The sequence below is a fragment of the Corvus kubaryi genome, unplaced genomic scaffold (assembly GCF_017639235.1).
Source record: "Corvus kubaryi isolate FWS band 111438036 unplaced genomic scaffold, C.kubaryi_AGA036_p1.0 125, whole genome shotgun sequence".
NCBI lineage: Eukaryota > Metazoa > Chordata > Aves > Passeriformes > Corvidae > Corvus > Corvus kubaryi.
The window spans coordinates 707,377-727,906 of record NW_024580660.1 but is presented as its reverse complement, the minus strand read 5'-3'; the positions used below and the strand labels follow the sequence as shown (position 1 = coordinate 727,906).

General features: G+C 38.0%; 1 protein-coding gene across 5 annotated transcripts in view; it reads left to right on the top strand.

Moving 5' to 3' along the window:
- Nucleotides 1-20,530, top strand: part of NELL1 (neural EGFL like 1) — a 293,349-nt gene that overhangs the window by 161,147 nt on the left and 111,672 nt on the right. For 4 of the 5 annotated variants that reach the window (XM_042021335.1, XM_042021346.1, XM_042021315.1 and 1 more), the window contains one exon: nucleotides 18,547-18,669. The exons of the other annotated variant lie outside the window; for it this stretch is intronic. In XM_042021335.1, coding sequence (XP_041877269.1) covers nucleotides 18,547-18,669 — 123 coding nt within the window. The remainder of the gene's footprint in view (nucleotides 1-18,546; nucleotides 18,670-20,530) is intronic. 5 annotated transcript variants of the gene reach the window in all.

The window sequence follows — 20,530 nt, the reverse complement described above, 5'->3', positions numbered from 1 at the left end:
TCAAAATAGCACAAATGTTAAAAGTGGTGTTCTGTGGAACATCTGACACAGCAAATTCTTGTTCAAACAGTAAATTAAGAATGCGCATATTTAGGCACACACACTCCCCAAAGGGGCAGAGGAATCCTCTGATCTTTGGAGACTTGATTTCAGATAGATTCCTTGGTATCTATCCAATTCTCAACTGCATCCTCTATTATAATTGGGCCACAAATACGGCTTTGCAATAAAGCAAAGACATACAAAATGTAGTCCCATTCTAGCACAACATATAAAGTTGCCTTTTCGAATGCGCTAGTACTGTCTGCTCAGTACACTTTTACTTCACTCTGCATGCTTTTAAGAGTCCCACAAATCCTCTGATGTTCATAGGAGGGTAGTTAAATGTATGTAAAACACATTCCCTGTTTCTCTGGCTGGCAGGTTAAATCACAAAAATATTTTGATTCTCTCCACACTTAGGAAACTAGATTTATTCCCTCAGAGAAAGTTCAAAATTCACTATCCAAGTGACTCTTCTCTCCCTGGATCTGGGTCTCTAACTTCTGCAAGATCAAGTAAGGTGTATATGGCATCTGGTAATGTAGGTTCCTTTACATTTTTTCTTGTTGCTGCTGCTAGAAGTGAAACACCAGTGGGGACACTTCCAAGGGTGGGGCACCCACAACTTACCTGTTCCAGTGCCTCACCAGGCTCACAGGAAAGAATTTCTTACTGACACCTTACTGACACTTAATCTGAGCCTGCCCTCTTTCAGTTTGAAGCCCTTCGCCTGTGTCCTGTCACTTCATGTCCTACTCCAAAGTCCCTCTCCATCTCTGTTGTAGCGCCTTTAGGTACTGGAAGGGAGTCTAAGGTCTCCCCAGGGCCTTCTCTTCGCCAGGCTGAACAGCCCCAATTCACTCAGCCTGTCTTCACAGGAGAGGTGCCCCAGCCCTCTGAGCATCCATCCTTTCACTCAAGTCTTCCTGTAAAAAAAATGCAAATGAAGTAGTTGAAGGGTATCTATCCTTTTGCCTTCAGTGGTGTCTGTATTTGAGTGGTTCATAGGTACCCACACTGCCCTTTCTGTGTCAGTGAAGAGACAGCAGGAGGAAAAGTATGGAATACAAACTTGGTCTCCTCCTGTGTGACACCTGCTGGAATGACTCTGAGTCATCCTACACTCTGGCATGAACTGCCTCAGCTGGGCTCAGGTGAAGGCAGGAAGGCCAACTTGGAATTCTTCCTCCTTCCCACAACCAAACTGAGTGTAAGCCTGGTCTTTTAGCAGCTGAACTCATGAAGAACAAATAATTAAAGTGGTGTAAGTTGGAAGGCCCATTGTTCTAGACAGCAATTCTGGATACCCTCCTGCCCAAGATCTCTTCAGATAGCAAGGTACATGGGTTTCTTTTCTTTCAGATAAAATGAATTGCTTTTTTATTAGAACCTGGTGTCTTGACCTGCAGTTGGCCTTATATTTATTCTCTGTCAGAAAAGTTGGTTGTTTCAGAGAAAACACAGGCCTCCCTGCAACTGTAATATATCATAGAAGGAATCTCTTTCCTTGGTTCCATCTAACGATCATTTTGCTCCTTGAACCATAAGAATCAATAATTTCATAATTAAATTCTAGCTGGCAAGATGATTTGTGCTATTCATGTTCATTAAGGGGCCACTATTTTGAATATTATTTGACTTAAATTCAATACTGCCTGAAGTATTTTATCAGTTAGACCTGTTCTGTAAAATGACTGTTTCCATCTGTCCACCCTGATTTTTTTCCCCTTTAATTTCACTAAGCAAGAGAGCCTTTTTATTAATACTGGGTAAGAGTATTCTACATTCTGTTACTCATTTTACATACCTTTGTCATAGCTGATACTCATTTTCTCATAAGTACTGAATAATCATAATCTTTAAAATTTTTTTATTCAATTCTAAAGAAAACAAATGGGACCTTCCAAGGAAGAAAGTTAAGTAGATACATGAATATTGTAGTGATCTTGAAGAAATAATCATTTTTATCACTTTCATGGTCTACAAAGAGGAGGGTAATTGCTGCTATGTGTTTAAATCCCTCAAATGTTATTTGTTGGTATAATTTCAATTGGCCACAATACATTATTTTCAGTGTCCTTACATTTTAAGCTTAATATAAAAATGTGATTGCTTTAGAGATGATACAAGTAAGATTGTGTCTGGAAAGGCAGTCAGGTTATTATGAAATATCTAATCTAATTAGATTAGGTGAACTTGCTGTGATTTAAACCAATCTGTTAGATGCAACAAGGAATGTTAGAATAGTTTGGGTTGGGAAGGGCCTTAAAGATCATCTCATTCCACCCTGCTGCTGTGGGCAGGGACACCTTCCACTAGACCAGGTTGTTCAACCTGGCCTTGAACACTTCCAGGGGTGGGGCAGCCACAGCTTCTCTGGGAAACCTGTGCCAGGGCCTCATCACCCTCACAGGGAAGGATTTGTTCCTAGTGCCTAATCCAAATCTACCCTCAGTTAAAGGAGAATAACAGTTGGAGAGTATTGAACAACACCACCACCAATAATAATTAGATGTTTCCATTTGAATCCTTCAAGATACTTCAAGAATATGTTGAGTATCTTAGTATTTTTGTGAATTTTACCTTGGGGTTTTACAATAGAGCACAGATAGCACACAAAATGTTAATGCAAGGGTTTTTTTCTTTAGTAAATATTTGTGAACTTCTCTTTTTTTTCCCCCCCTCCTTTCCTTTCTGTAAGTGTTCAAATTATAACCCTTAAACTGTGCATAACTGCAGTGGGAGGGCAGGAAAGTTTAGACTTAGTGAAATACCAATTTCAGATATATAATGATGACATTGCCATTTTTTCTGTAGTTTCTTGACATTTGTGATCTGGTGCAGACCATGATGCTTCTGGTTCTCCTCCACCATTTAAAAGCTATCTCATCTTTTAAAATAACTGGAAAGAATATGAAAAACTTTGTAAGAATTACAGTTTTTCTTGTAGAGATGCATTCTTGCTTTGTTTAATGTTTTTATTTAACAAATGAAGCATACATTTACTGGCTTTACAAAAAACACTGTTAAATATTCTGTTCTAGCTTATCTCAATTAATTTTCAGTAGAGTTTATTATTTCTGAGCCTCAATATTAACTTTTTATTTTTTTTCCAGAACTGAGTTACATGTTTCTCCTCAGTGGATTTTTTTTGTTTGTTTGCTTTTTCCAGAGAATCTAAAGCTATTAGCATGCTATTGTATTGTTCCATGTCTTTGTCCTCCTGTATCTTTTCTTAATGACAAGTGAAACTAGCTTGTATCTTATTCCACTGCTGCCTTCTCTTTCTGTGTATAGATAGAAATCTGAGCTGATAAAAATCTGAGTTATGAGTTCCCTTCCTTTGTACATGTGATTCAAGACCCCCCCATCCTCAGGTTTGGGGTTTTTTTCCCCTTTATTGCTGTTCATCATCTTTTAATGCTGTTGTATTTGTGTGCCTGGCCCTGTGGTTATCATACCAGCACTGATCTAAGATGTGGTGGTCTCTTCCAGCCGACACAGAAGATGAGAAAAGCATGTCCAAGATGAGGTGATAATCCTGCTGTACTTAATGACTATCTCTTGATGTAAAATAAAATAAAAAACACCAATTGTTGTTATTATTGTTATTATACTACAACCTACATTGTACCTTCTCAGGCAAGAAATGGCACTCAGTGAGCATCACAGTGTTTCCCTTTCAAAGGGTTTTGAAAACCTTACAACACATCATCACAGGCTGTAATAATGCAAAGTAAATATTTCATAGGGAATAAGCCTAAAATATGAACCTTCCCCATTAATTGTTCAGAAGAAGAATGAAAAATAGGATCACAAGCTAAGATTGTTACTGTTCTTTATGTTAGAAACAAAAGATGGGAATTACGTTGGGTCTGGAGCTAGTGATTGGTTCACCCAGTCCAAATATGCCACTTCCCCATTGGGGCTAGTGAAGTTTCAGGGAAACACTCAGGTTTAGAAGGTGCCTTGTTTGGCTGACTCTTCAGGCTGCTACAGGCTTGTCTCAAGATGTCATCTCTCCATGTTAGACACGCTCTGTTTGTGAGACACATTTTCTCTGTATTATAACATAGTTATTTATTCACAGTTTTTGGTGAAAAGGATAGGAGGCATCTCCCAAAGCTTATTTTCTCCTTGTATTCCCTCATTGTTATTCCTCCAGCAGGGTTCTGCTGAGCTGTGCTGGGCTGTTTCCGACGGCCCACACAATCCTTTCTGGAATTCTTACTTTCAATTATGAATAGGGATAGGAACTATGCATTGTAATTCAGGCCTCTCACAGGGTTAACTGTGCTGAAGTTTTTTTCCGTTCTGTGTGGCTGCTTTCCAGAAGCTCTTGGAAAACACAGCAGTTTTGTCAGTGTTGGTATGGTCACTGGTGACAAGACTTGTGACATGTCGTTCATCTTTCCCAGTGTGAATACTTTTTAGGATGCCCTATCAATTAGAAAAGCTTTTTCTGGCTGAAAAAGATTACTTTCTTTTTATTACAGGAGAGTTAAAAGAAACAATATTGCATATGTATAATTCTTTATCTCTAAGATTATTCCTGGTTGACCTTATCTTGCCTCTTAATAAATATTTGAAATGCGTTTCTATCCTCTTAATTTTCTGAACTGCATGTGAATCCAGCGAGGTGTGCCTCACAAAATGACTTCCTTGGGTTGCAGCAGCATGAGGTATTCCATTGAAATTCAATTTGTGGTTCCAGGCAATTGTTTTGTTACACTAATTTTATTCACCTGGCATCTTTTTCATGCTGTCACCTAGGATGCAGGGTCAAATTAGTATCAGAAGAAATCCTTTTTTCTCCTTCCAAATTAACCTATTAATATTTAACTATTCAAATTAATATTAATTTTTAACGTATTAATTGAATGATCTCCTTCTGTGGCATTGGAGTGCTTGTGACTGTTATGCATAAGGATCCTGCTTCTGTTGCTGCAAGATGGAGATTAGATTGAGGGCTCCTAGCTGACATCCATCCCATCTGTATGCATGGGAGCTTATGGCAGGAGATTTCCTCCAGGGAATTTATCACCGTGATGCTGCAGGCTCTGTGTTCAGGTTTTCTGAGGAATAGTTGAAGCTAAAAGCTCCATAGTCTTCTATGGGAAAAGTTCCTCAATTACTGTAATGCTAATTTAGGGCTGATTTCAGCACTTGTGCAGCGTAGCTCAGGGATCTGATGAAAAGACATATTCTTCTTTGACAGTATTTGCTGTTACTTGCTGACATTTGTCATATGTCAAAGAAGAGACACACGAGACACCGATTGTTAATGATTGTAATTGGGTTTGAGCCCCTAAATGGAAGATGTTAAAAGGACTGAAATTACAGTCTTTATCAAAATTATGTGCAAGCCATACTTATATCACTTTACTCCCTTCCCCTGACTGTGGGACAGGAGCAGGCAGGGGACCTAGGAACCTTGTATTCTCTGAAGATGGGTGTTCTTCTAGGAAATAGTGAAGACGCAAAATGCCTTTCCAGGGGTTAGGGACAGTATCTTGAGCAGGAATGTTATTTGATGTGTAAAGTATGTCTTCGTTTTTCTCTCTGGTGACAAATGATAGGACCCGAGGGAACGGCCTGAAGTTTTGTTAGGGAAGGTTTAGGTTAGATGTTGAAAAAAGGGTCTTCCCCCAGAGGGTGGTTGGGCACTGGAACAGGCTCCCCAGGGAGTTGGTCACTGCCCCGAGCCTCACAGAGTTCAGGAAGCATTTGGACAACACTCTCAAGCACATGGTGTGATTCTTGGAAATGGTCCTGTGCAGGGCCAGGAGTGGGACTTTGATGATCCTTGTGGGTCTCTTCCAACACAGCATACTCTGTGATGCTGTGTTTAATTAGTTTGATCTTTTCATTTCTTGAAATTCTGTGAAGGTAATGTCTGGGCAGGTACCTCCTGACACCTTCCTCCAAATAATTTTACAGTGGTTGGCTGTCTGATGCTTAACCTGTGACAGTAAGTTTATATCTATCACTTTCCTAATGGGCTTTTATCAGATTTGTTTCAGCCATTCCTTGTTTGTGATTATTAACAACCCTTTTCAAATTGTCTCTTGATTATTTTATAGTGCTTGTACATGCAAGGTAGCCCTGAAATGTCAGTGGTGCTCCAGCATGTCGTAATGTTTACCTGTCACCCAATAGTAAAAAATGTCAGGTTTCTCTTAGACTCCAGTCTTTCGTTTCACATGGTTCAAATATGCCAAATCCAGTCTCTTTCCCATTCTTGTCTGTTGGTAAACAATTTCATTATATTGGATGAGCTTTTCACTGACATAACACCTTTCTGACCATTTTTTTACAAATGTATCTCAGTCACCAAGTCATGTAGCCAGTTAATGAGAGAGAGGGGTGGAATGTAGAATTCTGCCCAATGCTTTCACCCCTAGATTGTGCTTTCTCCTTTGAGCATGTTCTATAGGAAGATCTGTGCTCAGTTTAGCTAATAGAATCATTGCTCCCTTTTCTGAACTGAAGTTCTCTATGTAATGCTGCTTTTCTTCCCTGGAATACATGCTGGAATTAAATTTTAAGCAGTGCATTACCATGTGATATGCATAGGTACATGTGTTTTGTGGGGGTTATTCCTTGTGAACATGAAAATTGTTTGTTCCAAATTCATCCTTACTTGATTCTCATTTCTCATATTCTCTCTTACGTGACTTAGATCACATTTTCTGGAGAAACATTCTAACCCTCCTCCTGGAGTTTAATACTTCCTTTGTGACTTGTGATTTGATCATTTAGCCCCAGTTTCTCACCTTGTCCTATCTTACCAGAGAAATTTTGGGTAGCAGTCTCTGGGTCAGTAGCACAGAGAAGGGAGCCTGGAAGTGAATGTGACTTTGTCCCCTGGGTGCTCCTGCTCTGAACCTCCAGCGTATTTCTACAGTGCTTTTGGTGGTGTTTGATGCTTTTAGGTACTTCAGTTTGCTGCCTCTTTATCCCCAAAATTACGTTCTAAGTTTCTTGGAGAAAATACTCCTTTCTTACATCATCATCAGTTCTCTTGTAAAAGCCTGTATTCAAATTCCCTTTTTTTGTTGTACTGCGATTATCCTTTGGTAAGTTAGCTAAGCCTGTACAATGTATGGTATATAAATTCTGTTTGATCCATCTTCTGTCGTAGCAGCGGGATCTTCAAGCTGTGCACTGTTTTGCTGATATAAGAAGGTATAGTTGCATCCAAAGGAGCTCAGGTTGTGATCTTGTCAGATCTCATAAGACAAGTGTGGCCTATTGTGATCACTATTGTGGTAGAATATCTCCAGGAAAAAATATAGATGCCCTAGGAAATGATGATGCACTAGTTCTATTTCTGCTTTCAAATAAAAATTGATTCTGTGAGTTGAGAGTATATATACGATGCTGAATCTGCACATCTTGGGGGGTAAAGCAATTTGATCACTTCCTTCCATGTTAAAGTTCCGTAGTATTTTTGTGAGGCTAAAGGAGTTAACTGAAGACTCATACACAGGAGTGACATAAAGAACTAGGGTTACTTGTTCTGATTTTTTCTCTTTTTAAACTTTTTTTAAAGCGCTGAGAACCCATTTATCCTAGTTAAATCCATTGGAGGAAGTTAGATTTTCAGCAGTCTAAGAGAATAAACCATTTAGTAGTTTAGATGCCTAAATATCTAAAATTAATTTTTTCAACATCCATTTTTGAGAATGTCAGTCAGCACTCATTGACTTTCTTGGGGGAGTTACAATCAGGGTTTGGTTTTTTTGTCAGATTCATGTATTTTCCTACAACATGGTGATATTTACCCAGGCAAGTAGTTGAGTCACCCTCCTGGAGGTATTTAGAAGATGGGTACCTGGGGATATGGTTTGGTGGTGGGTTTGGCAGTGCTGGGTTAATGGTTGAACTTAGTGATCTTAGGGGTCTTTTCCAGCCAAAATGATTGTATGATTTGAAATTCCTGTTTGCTTTCAGTAAGAAGCAAGATTCCGTCTCTGCTCTATTAAAAGCTTAAAATGTACTGGAGTTTGGCCTTTAAGCAGCATTTTCTTATTAAAAAAGTAGTACATGAAACATAAAGGGAAACCTAATTGGCTCAGTTATGTCTAACTTTGTAACCTGAAAACTGGGAGAAGTATGCTAAGTCTTTTTGACTTCCATATCACCTCTTACACACACTCCCGCACTCCTAAAGCCTTTTCTTTGCATCTCTGATAGGTGCAGAGAATGACTAAGTGTCCTGTCCTCATTATACTTGAACTCTGCTACAGAACCCTCAGTGTGATTTTATATGTTGTTGTATCAGCAGATTGACACATCTGTCACATGTGCGAGTTCGTTTAGAAACAATTCCACCTTACTGTATTGCAATAGCACTAAGAGAATTTTGTGCTAGTTTGAAATGGGGTATGTATTGCTTTTTGAATTTCTTTTTCATGTGGTAGTTAAAGCATTGTGGTGTGCTGGAAACTGAAGCTCTACAGAACTTTTATCACTGATATAAGTTCATGAAGCTGCAATGAAATGTTGGCTAAAAATTGCATCCAAAGGTCTATTACATACTTATTGTGTTACTGATTTTGAGATTTCTGCAGAGTAAAGCTTTCAGGTATTGTTGAACTGAAAATACCTGAAAGATGAGATTCTGATATCAACTTGATAGAAGCATGCAGCTTTCACAATTTTATGGATAAAAAGTAGCCTGTCCTGTTATATTTCTATATAAATAAAATGAAACATATTGCTTGAGGGCTTTTTTCCTGACCCAGTGCAGGTGCTTGGACCATATTGAGAAGCAAAATAAAACTGTATCTTAAAATTTAATGGTAACAAGCATCGCTCCTGAAAACTGTAAATTAGGCAGTGGCAATTGCTAGATGGAGTCTCAGTTACTTCAGATACTGTCATCATGTGTGATTTCTTTATTTTCCTAAGTCAATGTCCTATGATTTAGAGGAACAGAGAACTTCATAGAACTGGTGTGTTGTTCTTGTCTCTATCAATATTAATGCCATGCTGCAGTCTAGTTGGAACTGCATAGCTGCTTTCTTTCAGCTTGGTACATCACATGTAATTCAAGGCTTTATTTGCTTTCTGTATGAAATTACCTACTTTGTAACTATGTCAAGAAAAGCAATAACTACATAGAGAAATTTGGAATAACTAGTGCTTTATAAATACACAAATCAATATATGCAATCAAGGTGCCTCATAAAAGTCCAGTGCCTTGATGCTTAACTAGTTTATGAAAAAGCAAGTTTTGGAAGTTTAACATCCCATAGTAATAATCAAGATGATCATACTGCTTAGCATGTTCCAATTAAAAACCATTGTTCTGCGTTATAATTCAGGCATGATGACTTGTGCGAAGTACTGTGTATGAGGGAGAGCTCAGAACAGAATCCCAGCACAATGGACCTGTGCTCTGACTGACCCTTGCACCTCAAGGTCATACTGTGTCTTTCGTGAAATCTGAAATTTCTTTGGGAGTCCTTAAGCAAATCAATAAGTGAATAAGAGACTGACATGCAGACTAGGTTACTGCGTATCTCTAGAAATGACAGTGCAGAAACTGGTTATTCTAGTATATAAATCCGGTAAGGAGAAAAAAATTTACCATGTTTTTGTTCTTGCAGATAGGGTTATAACTGTTTGCTTTTCAACACACTTCCCTTGTGTACAGTATTACATTTTTGTTGATTTTATGAAAAATTTCCTGTTCCTCTGAGGCTTTGTCTTAAAAATGGGTTTATATTGGAGCAATAGGTTGTATACTTCCTTCACTCTGTGCAAGAATTTGAGCGATTAATTCTGAGCTGTAGGACCAGAAATGAAGCTCCTATGCACTCTATTACCATTTAATTTAGGGATTACTCAGGGTCTGTAAGGTAGTCAATGTGTGATCCTTACTAAATTCTAGTTCTGAAAAATCATCTGGTGTTTGTGGAATGCAGCCTCGCTCCTGAAGACTCTTGAGTGGTTGCATATGCCAGCTCTTTGCACAGTGAAAAACTGTTCTTGGAGAAGAGCTCATTCCTTTAATGATGGGACTTTGCCATTATAAAGATAACACAAGATTTTTTTTGACAATGAAGTATGGTTTCTTCCTTATGAAATCTTTTGTTTGCATCTCTAAATATGCAATATGCAAATCTTCAAACTCTTGTAATGAGTATTTTGTGTAGATCCTGTTTGATTGTGTTCAATGCCTGTCTCCACAGTTGTGCTCAAAGTTTGCTGGCGAGTTTGAGAATTAAAGATACACATTGCTAATGACGTGAATAACCTGGCTGTCAGAAATAAGTCCACAAAACTGCAGTAGAGTATCCAGCTGAGAATGTCATGTGGACTGCCATTTTATTATCAGCCTCTGATAAGGATCTGTTTTGAAATTTCTGTGTATGTCAATATCACTAATATTTCACTATTATATAGGGCATGAAAATTCAATGTAAAAGACTACGCTTTATACTGTGACTCTTCACATTAATAATCTTTTAGCTGGTTTTGATAATTTTAATATTATTTACTAATTTGACATGTCTCCTCAATTTAAATGACCTTTAAGAGACTAGGGAAATAATATTTAAGTGTAAAGATAAAACAACCGTCTACACTTCCAGTGATTCTTGAATTTTCAGACATTGATCTAGTTCGTTCAATGCTGTTTTTCTTTAATCCTGGTGAGCTTCTGATCAGGGTGAAACGTGTCTAAATCTAAACCACAGTTTTTCAAGATTTCACTTCTTCAGATTTTTGACTTCTCACTTTGATTTCTTGTTTTCTTTTTTATGATTGTGTTCAGAAAACAATAAATAAAACCAAATGCCTCTCTTCCCACTTCCTTCCAAATGTTATATAGGCATTTAAGGTATATGTGCAAATATTTTATAGTGTGCTAGCAAGAGATCTTTTCTTTTTTCTTCTCCTCTTGCAGAAAACAAATGCAATGTTATTGTCAGCAAGACTACCTATTACTCATCTTGATTTAGTAAAAAATAAACTTTTTTATTACAAAAATTTAGAATTTCTTCACTGCTCAGTGAACTCATCTCATGGAAATTCAAATGGGTACTACTGGCAGTTGTTTTTATGAAGTAGTGAGGCAGAATAGAGGATCAGAGTATAAAGTACCTTTACCTTGGGGGGGGAACAAAGATAGGTACATATACAAATGCTCTAAATTAGCTATTACCTTTCAGAGAAGACATACTGAAAATGTCAGCTCACTGCTCAGCTGTGGTCAAAGCTGAGCAGAATAGTGAGATCCTTTGGGAAAGGCACTGAGAAAAAGATGATAAATATTATTATGCTATTGTATAAATTCATGATGTTCTGGCATCTTCAGTCCTGTGTGTGCTTCTGGTCTGCCCATCTCACAAACTGAGGGGATCACATGGAGTACTTCAGTGCAAGAGGGGACGTGGTAGAGCAGAACTCCTTCAGGTTGTAGAAGGTTGTTTGATTCCATGAGGCAACTGCAGGCAGATTTGGAATTTTATATTCAAATTAAATCCCACTATTTCGTCCTAATTACCCAAGAGTAGCATGTGTCTACTCTTTTAGAATGTAGTGTAAATAATTTCGTGTTTAACACCAGAAGCTGTTTGTTGTGTCATAAATTACAAAGGCATTTTAGTTTCTTATTAAAAGAATGGCAAATGGGATACTTCTGCCAGCATTTTGCATATTTAGGTGCTCATAAGGATAAAGTTGCAGCAGGAAACAGTGGGGCTTTTCTGTTCTGCACCCTGTTCCTTCTTCCTGTTTCCTTGTGGAAAATGGGTAGGGTGAACTTGGATGCTGAAGTTTGGAATGGGCATAGATAAAATTAGCTTTGTTAGTTTGATTGTCATGAGTAGAAAAACACAGTTTGATTTTGTTTTTTTTACCCAGAGTTTTCTGGATTCACAATTAGCTATTATCATTCACCAGTTTACCATCTATCTGCAGTGTAATATCTTGTTTGATGTATGTATCTTGTTTCTAATTGACCTGGTTTTCTGTGGGAGATTCTTCCTGTGTGTTCAGAATAAAGCTTCCTTTTATTCAGTCTGTTTAAAACCCATCCCTTTTGTTTCATCACAACTTCTTATCAGCTGAAATCCTGATTCCACTAAGTCCACAATTCTGCCTAAATTCAATTTTTTTAATCTATCATTTTTAAAGTCTTAATTATTACATAGACATCTGAATCCTAATAACGTGCAACAAAGAGCTGCACCTTTTTTTAGAGAGCTGGCTTTCTCCTTTCTGAGTTTTCAAAGACCATTGCTTTCTGGTTGCCAGATAATTAATTTTACATGAGGCCATGTATTCTATACGAATGGTACCTGTATTAATAAAAAATGGTAGCATCTGATGACCTTGCTGTTCTGTGAGTTGTCTCTCTAAGTCTCTTGGTGTGTAGAAATGTTTGCTGCATTTGTGGTTCTGCACCCCACAAGCTGACTGTTATCTCAACAGTTTAGAGAACAGCTTAGGTTTCTTTTCAGTGTTACAAAAATATTAATAAATGGATAGTCAGAATCTTTGCACAGTGTATTCCAAAGATGAATGTTTTATTATTGAAGTATGAAGGCTTTGAGGAAGTAATGAAAGAGAATCCTTACAGTAAAAGAATTGTTTCTATCTTGTAAGCAAGTTTAAAGTGGGGCCTTTTCTTGTAATAAGAAGTGAAAGTAGCTATAGTGAAAGACCCTTCAATGGAATGTCTCCTGTAATTCCATCCCAGTGTCTGTCTTTTTTTGAAGAGCATCTCTATTTAAAGAAAATGAAGATAAACATTTCGGCATTCTTGCTTAAAAATAAATCCTGTGTTAAGTGTTTCTGTTTAGAAATTATAGGCTTGAAATCTGTTGCTGCCTGCCCTGCACAAAAGAGAGCTATCCTGATTTTTAGACTCTTGATTAAAAGGTTCTTAGCTTCACTATTTATTTTTTGCTATATATTTTCAACGTAGGGTTCTAAGTTTCAGTTGAATATTTTAGACAAAGCACAAACAATACAAATTCTAGAGTTATTCCAAGCATGCACAGACGAAAAAAAAAAAAAAAAGAGAAAGCTAAAGTTGTGTAGGTCTTGCTGTTATAGCCCATACAAATCTACTAAGTGTAACAGTGTTGTCTCTTTCAACATGGGAAAGTAGAGGCATCCTATAAATTCCATGGTACTTCTGGAAAATGCATTTTAAAAATATACAAACAAAATATAAGCAAAGGTCATATTCCTCTTAGATAATGAATAGAAAATTATTTTTTTGAAAAGATCTCTTTAGTGAGAATATGTGTATTTATAGTACCCAGAACTCCAAGAGTATAGAGCTATGTTATTTTTTGACTGACACTTCTGATACTGTCAGAGCTGCCTAGAATCTTTCACAAGCACTGCATTTCATGTACATATGAAGGGAGAAAATTTGCATTTACGTGTAATTGTTTATGTATATGTTTAGATATGTGTGCATTTGCTTTTATAAATACATGACAAATCCTTTTTTGTACCTTACATGTGGTCTGAATTATTTTTTTGTGGTTGTTTTTACAAACAGTTTTGCAGTGTCATGTGGATGGTTTTATGCAGCATATATTACCTCAGGCAGGCAATTAATCTTTGTCTGGCACCTTTCCTTCTGCCCCTAGTGCTTTTCCTCCTGCACTCTCCAGTTCAGTTTAGCCCAGAACAGAAGGTATTTTTTAAGTACCATAAAACAAAAGTATTGTTGTGATTCCTTCATAGAGATTAAAAAAGTGGAGAGTAAGAAGGATTTGACAGAAATATGCGTACATGAAGGTTGCTGACTTTTTTTGTCCTAGTTTGAATATTCCAGCTTATACTTCACACTGAAGTGATCAGCCATCAGCAGTTGGAATTATTACTCATTTGAGGTGTGCAGGAGCTGCTACAGCCTGGTCTGGGTTAACTTCCTTAGCCTTAAATAGATGTGTTTTGAAGACAGCTAAAAGTTTAGTTAAAATTTAAACAAGTGGTTTCGCAATTGAAACGTGGTGTGATTGGATGCTCTGCTGCTGCTGAAAGTGTAGCTAATACAGCTATTAGAGACCCTTGGCCTTTCTCAGCAAGTCTTCTCTAGCACTTGTGTTCCTGCTCTCCTTTGGCCTCAGGTGTTACTCATTTGTTGTTTTTACATAGTAGATGTTGGTGTGCTGGGCTCTTGGCTTGGTTGGGGTCCATCTCCTCAAGCACAGGGGACACAGGGTGGTCACAGCTGTCTTGGCAGCTGGGCCATTGTGCTTCCTTCAGCAATTTCTTATTCATTCCATGTCCTCGTGTCTTCCATGGGAAATGTTTTCCCACTGTCACTGGGGAGCTGCTGTGTGTGCTCTGGTATCAGCATGCTTACAGAGCAGTCTGTGTTTTGGTGCAAGGTGTGTTTCTGCTGTCTGTAGGATGCGTTGGGGCTTCTTATAATAGGATGTGCAACTGACCATCTACCTGAAGCTATTTTGTGGTGAATTAACTTTGCTTTTTATGTGATTGTTACCTCTCTTGGTATTGAGATGAACTCTGTCACTGTCAAAATAAACTTTGATTAGGCTGCTTCTGAACAAAGTAGGGGTAACTGTAATACTCGTCTTAACTGTGCATGTGCTGGTATAAAACTACCCACACACATTAGACAAAACTACCCACACAAACATTAGACGTGTGATGCTGTTAGTGTGGACTTCTAAGGCGATGTATAGAATCATACAACACAGGTGATGGAGATGTGTTTTTGTAAAAGGATGATTAATTCCTTACAAGTGATTTTGGAGGCAGATGGCCATTCTCAGGTGAGGGCTGAAGAAAGAATAAACTTCATAGTAATTTCTTCACAAGGTGGCCTGACCTGGGTGCGAACTCAGAAAATTCTCAGAAGATCCCCTCTAACATTTTGGAAAAGTTCATGAAAGCTTTTGGAGATTTTAGGCAGTTTTTGTCCAGAAATAAAACATTAAGTTTAAATGTGTATTTTGCTGGCCTTAGCAGTAGCTTGGTGGCTAGGAAACAGGGCCAGGAGAGCTGAAGCATCAGAGATGATGCATCCTTCCACCCCTCAACTCTGCTTACAGGAAGAAGAAATAAAGTAGAAAGGAAATGAGCAGTGGACATTTGATTCTTCTGGTTTTTTTGCAATAGAAGATTGAAATCCTTTAATTTTCTGTAAAATCTTCAGTAATTGAGGAGTTCAGAAGAATGAAAAATGCTAGGGAAAAAGCAGAATTTTGTAATGTCCTTGTTTTGTAGAGGGGGAAAGAAAGGCTCAGTAAACTAACTGATCTTTGGTGGCTTTACCATAAAGCATGAAGTTTTGAGTAACAGAAATGTGGAAGACAGTTCACAGAGATTTCCGAAACAAATTAACTTGCATGTAAGAAAAGAATGGTGCTGCTCTTGTAGCTATTAATCAGCAATGGTACCTGCTCATGAAATAAACATTAATAATCCAGGTGAATGAGAGTTGGGTCAAGGAATTCTGTCCTTCTCAGTAAGCCTGCTAGTTCTTTCCATCTTTGATCATGAGCTCATTTTGTGTATATTATATAGCAAATAGAAGTCAGAGAGATGGGTGACTTCAGTGGGACTTAATGATGACAGTTTCATTCCTGAGCATGCCAGCTTATTTGCTTACATGTACATGTATGTGTGTATAAAAAACTAAAAGTTACTTTTGTTTTCTTTGTCAGAGTCCCTTTCTTGTGCTTCTCATTTCCAGCTACAAGGGAAATGGTCAAAATAAGACAACTTTGGGCTTTTTGTCTTGGCTCTGCCCTCTTTGGTGTTTTGGAATGATGCTGTTTGTGACTCCTTTCACTTGCTGTGCAGGGTCCTTCTCTGCCAGTTTTGTTTGCTGTCTAGTCAGTATTTGCCATAACATTAAAGCAAAAGCAAGCTCTGTCTGATGTGCTTGAATGGGGATTTTTGGAAAGCAATGTGTGTAAGAAAGCAATGTTCTTTGCAAATTAATCACAATCTCCTTTGAGTTTAAACAGAGCAGGAGCCCACTTTCCATGCTCACTTCCCATTGTGAACACACAAGTGTTCCAAAGGATGAGCTCCTGTGAGGGCACAGAAAACCCACTACTTACTACTTACTACTGACAGATTCTAAAGGATTTTTCATCTGGATGAAAAGAGTTTTGTACCTTGGCAGGAAATCAATGCTTTCTCATTCTTATTAGGCCTGTAGCAACATCAGCTATAGACATCCCTACACCAGGGAAAACTTCATTTAAAGTTCCCATCATTGCAGCCATATTGCTGCTAAGAAATCTTGGGATTCCTCATGCAGATGAGGTTCCCTTAGTCCTCCTTCTGTCAGCAGCATCAGGATGTCTCATGAAGGGCAAGTTCCCATTTCAGATTTGTTGCTGACTCTTTAAATTATATCAGCTTTGAAAAAACTGACCTCTGTTAAACAAAGTATTACTGTGGGATAGCTGCTCTGTCAGTGCTAAATCTTTTGATATTTTCAGCATCTGTAAATTTGCAGAAATGGTAAATAGTGATTTACATTGTCACAGTCCTGGAACAACACAGCAGACTAGCCTCTCTTGTGTATTTTGGCAAAACACGTCTGGTACCACTGGGAAATCTTTATTTATACTTGAAGTGCTGAGAAGGTAATAGACAAATTTTGGCAATTGTTTGAGTAGGAATGTTCTTGTGTACACACATGAGCCTATCACAAAGGCGTTCTCATTATAGTTTGAATACTAACACAGGAAAGCTAATGACAATTAAAAGTAGGAAGAGAAGGGAGAGATTATGGAGAGGGTGTCTCTTTTAAAAGAAAGCATAGTTCAGCTTCAGCTGCTGTAAAATGCTTCCTTGGAGGGTAGCTTGATACTTTCTGTGTCTGACCCAGCACCCTGAGACCAAAGCAGCAAAGAATCAGCCTGTGGTACAGTTTCTTTAAAGACGAAGGAGAGAACCGGCAGCCCTTCAAGAACCCTGGCATCCTGAATATTTAAGGCCTCTGAAAATTGGCAAGAAGCTGAAGTGAATTACTAAGCAGAGCTAGGGACCAACATAAACTAACAAGTATAAATGCAAGCCTGAGTTTATCAGCTGAAGCCAGGCACCTATGAGAGTGTGTGTGAGTTTCTTGCTAAAAGCAAAGAGTGAGAGGCTGATATATTGCTTTGATGCTATTTAAGAGAAAATAGTTGCAATCCACATAATTTTGCTGTCAACTGTATTTGAAAAATGGAAAAACATGTTGGATATATGTTCTGCAAATAGTTATCAACAGTGTTCCAGAAATATTTGGTTTAGTGGATTCCTTAGAATTCACCATTCACATCTTACATGTGTCTTGAGTTATCTTGAAATTGGCTGTTGTTCTATACTGTGGCAGAGTGAGAGCATTGCAGAGGTTAATTGTAGCCTGTCAAAGCCTGTGATGCTGCTGTTCTCCGTGGAGCGACTCTTCCAAAGGGCTTAGTTTAGTCTGCAAAAATGACTATTTTGCTCGCGTTTTAGAGGCACTGCCTCTCTGTGATCTATAGAAGGCTAGACTTAGTCTGTAGTCCTTTGAACACCCTGATGCACTGGTGAAAAGCTTAAGCAAATCCTAATTCCAGGAAAGCATAGCTTTTACCTCTCAGCATATGGATATCAGCCTGATGATTGCAGTTGCATAAAGGAAGTCTACAAAGAAGGGTTCCAGATTCTGATTTTTTATTATGTCTGTTATCTGTTGTGTGATTTTAAGAAAATTCATTGCATCCTTTTGATTCCACTGAAGAAAATTTTAAAGGCACCAGTGCAAAAGTGTTAAATTCAGGCTTTATTTTTGCAATCCTACTGTATGAGGGAGGCTCCTTGTAATTGCCGGAAGAAGCGAAAAGCTTTGGGGTCAGGTCGCTCGTCACCTCTAACTCATGCTTTACAAGAACAAAAAGGTAGCAGGAGAGTGAAGTGCAGGAGCTGTGGCAAATTTGGCTAGGGGCAACAGTTAAGAGTTGCTGGATGAAAGCAAAATACAGCCTGTTTGTCTGGGGGCCTCTTTGGGGCTTGATGGTATGGTTAGTGCTCTAAAAATGTGAAATGCTACTACGTCCTATTAGAGAAAGAGTCAGTTCAACATGAGTTAGAGCAAGCAGTTGTGACAATTGAACTGTGTAGTTAAAGGGCGGGCTGGTAAGGCCCCTCTTGTGTTACTTAGCTTGTATTTATGATTATTACTGTTGGTGATGGACAGTGATGTAAAGGTTAATCTTCACAGCAGATATTTTTCCCTGATAAACCTCTTCATAGCTTTTTGTCACAGACATACTTCGCCTCCTCACCAATTCTTTTTTTTCTGTTTTTAAACCTAAAGAATTTACTGTTGCCATGCACATATGGGTTTCTGAACTGAAGCAAGCCCATAGCTGAGTCCCATGCCACACCCCCAGCACTCAACCATTGCAGCATCCTGGTTATCCCACTTGGTTTTCAAATGCCACATCAGCTCACTGAAAAGCTCACTGCATATTGTAAATTTTTTTTTCCTTTTTCCTCCCCCCCACGTAGAGCATGATGAGTGTGGCAGTGGGCAGCATAACTGTGATGAGAATGCAATCTGCACTAACACTATCAGGGGACACAGCTGCACCTGCAAACCTGGGTACGTGGGCAACGGGACCATCTGCCGAGGTAAGTCTGCTATTGTAGAGACACCATAAACGTGTCAGGCTTTATTAATATTTGCTGACAGTCACCTACATTCTGGTAACTTATGATGGCTGGATTTTGCAGTGATTTGCTTTAAGACATCTTCTGGCAAATGGACATGATGGGAATTGATTTGTGCATAACTTCTTAGGAAGAAGGAATTATTTTTTGAATGCAAGGAAAACTTTCATTTGCTGCACTGAATACTGTCATTTGAGCTAGTAAAATTCAGCTTTTGAGTGGTGTTCATGTTTTATAAACTGTGGATGGTATGTACTGTCACCTTTGGCTTTTAAGTTTTAATGAGATGCATTTTAAATTAGGATAATTGTCTTTTATGCTAGCATCATGTGGTTGTTATTTGACTACTTGCATCAGAATCATGATTTTTTTTAACATATAAATCTTTAAATGTGTATTTTGAAGATTTTTCTGTTATGTAAACAAGAAATAATGATAGCTAGCCATGCTTTCTGTGAAGTATTCATTTATGGCATGCCATTTTTTTTTGGTAGAGAAAGAGAAGCAAATATCTCCTGTAAGGACAAAAGAGGGTTGGATTAGTGAGGGCTCTGTCTTGAAGTCCTATTGAGTTGTAACTCATGCATTTATGAATTATATTTGTCTCATAAACAGCTATTTTTTGTCTTGTCTGAGTTTTCATACTTTGCAAACAGGATTACAGCAATAGAAAACTAAATTTTAGGGGGTTTTTTGCAATGACAACAATTGAAACTGAGGAATGTACTGGATAAAACATTCTGTACAATTTGGGGCACAGCAGGCTGGATATTAATTTTTCAGAGTGTTGTAAATTGGCCAAACTGTTCCTTAAAGGACAATGAGCTTTGATGTCATTCCTGTTTCAAGCTGAAGAACTTCACCAAGATTGTCCTGTCAGCTGCTGAATTAGCCACCATCAGATTGGTTTTGAGATGACTTTCTCTGGGTACTTTCCACCTATGCCAGAGCATCCCTGCACTTAAAACTAAAATGGTTTGTAAAGACTGAAGAAAGCATAGAAAAATGTACTGAAAGTGTTGGGCAAGTTAAACCTTGGCCTGTCTATACTGAAGATCAACAGGCAATACCAGGGAGAAACTCACTGCAGTGTATTTTCAGTCTTTGATTACAGTAAATATGAATTGCAGCACAGGCAACTTGAGTTTCAGAGAAGTCCGAGTACTGAACAGCCTGACTGTAGTATTTTCTTTTTATTATTATTATTATATTAATTATATTAATTATATTTCTTTGAAACTGGGATGTTTGGATTAGTTAATAAAATCGATGTTTTCACACTGGTTTTCTTCATTTGCATACCGTTAATGTGCCAAAAACTGAAAGTGAAACTCCTACTGCATATTTATTAACCTAGTAATGTTGTAGTAATGAAATTGCACTAGAGAAATGCAATAATGTTTTTACTCTCAACGTTCTGTTGAAACCTGAGCTACTAGAGTATATGTTTTTATATATAGAAATGTTGCATATTGTGTATATTTTTAGTATACCTTGAATTGTAGATGCAAGTGTAGTTGTAGTTGCCTTTTTGAGAATAGATATGCATGAAAATATAGGGAAATGTGTTCTTATATTCTGACTGGGAAGCATCAACTGGAAAGACATCTGGAGATTATAGAAAGGGGTTTGCAGTCTAATAATTATTGACGTCATTAAGGACAAGAATAATCCAGCACTGCATGGAGTAGTCATTACTGCTAACGAGCTACTGTTAGAATCATCTTCATTTCAGTAAATTATAAACTACAATACTGTGTTTTATAACTGTTTAACACAGTACTGGTTTGATTTTCTGAGCCTGTGGTTCTGTGGTTACTCG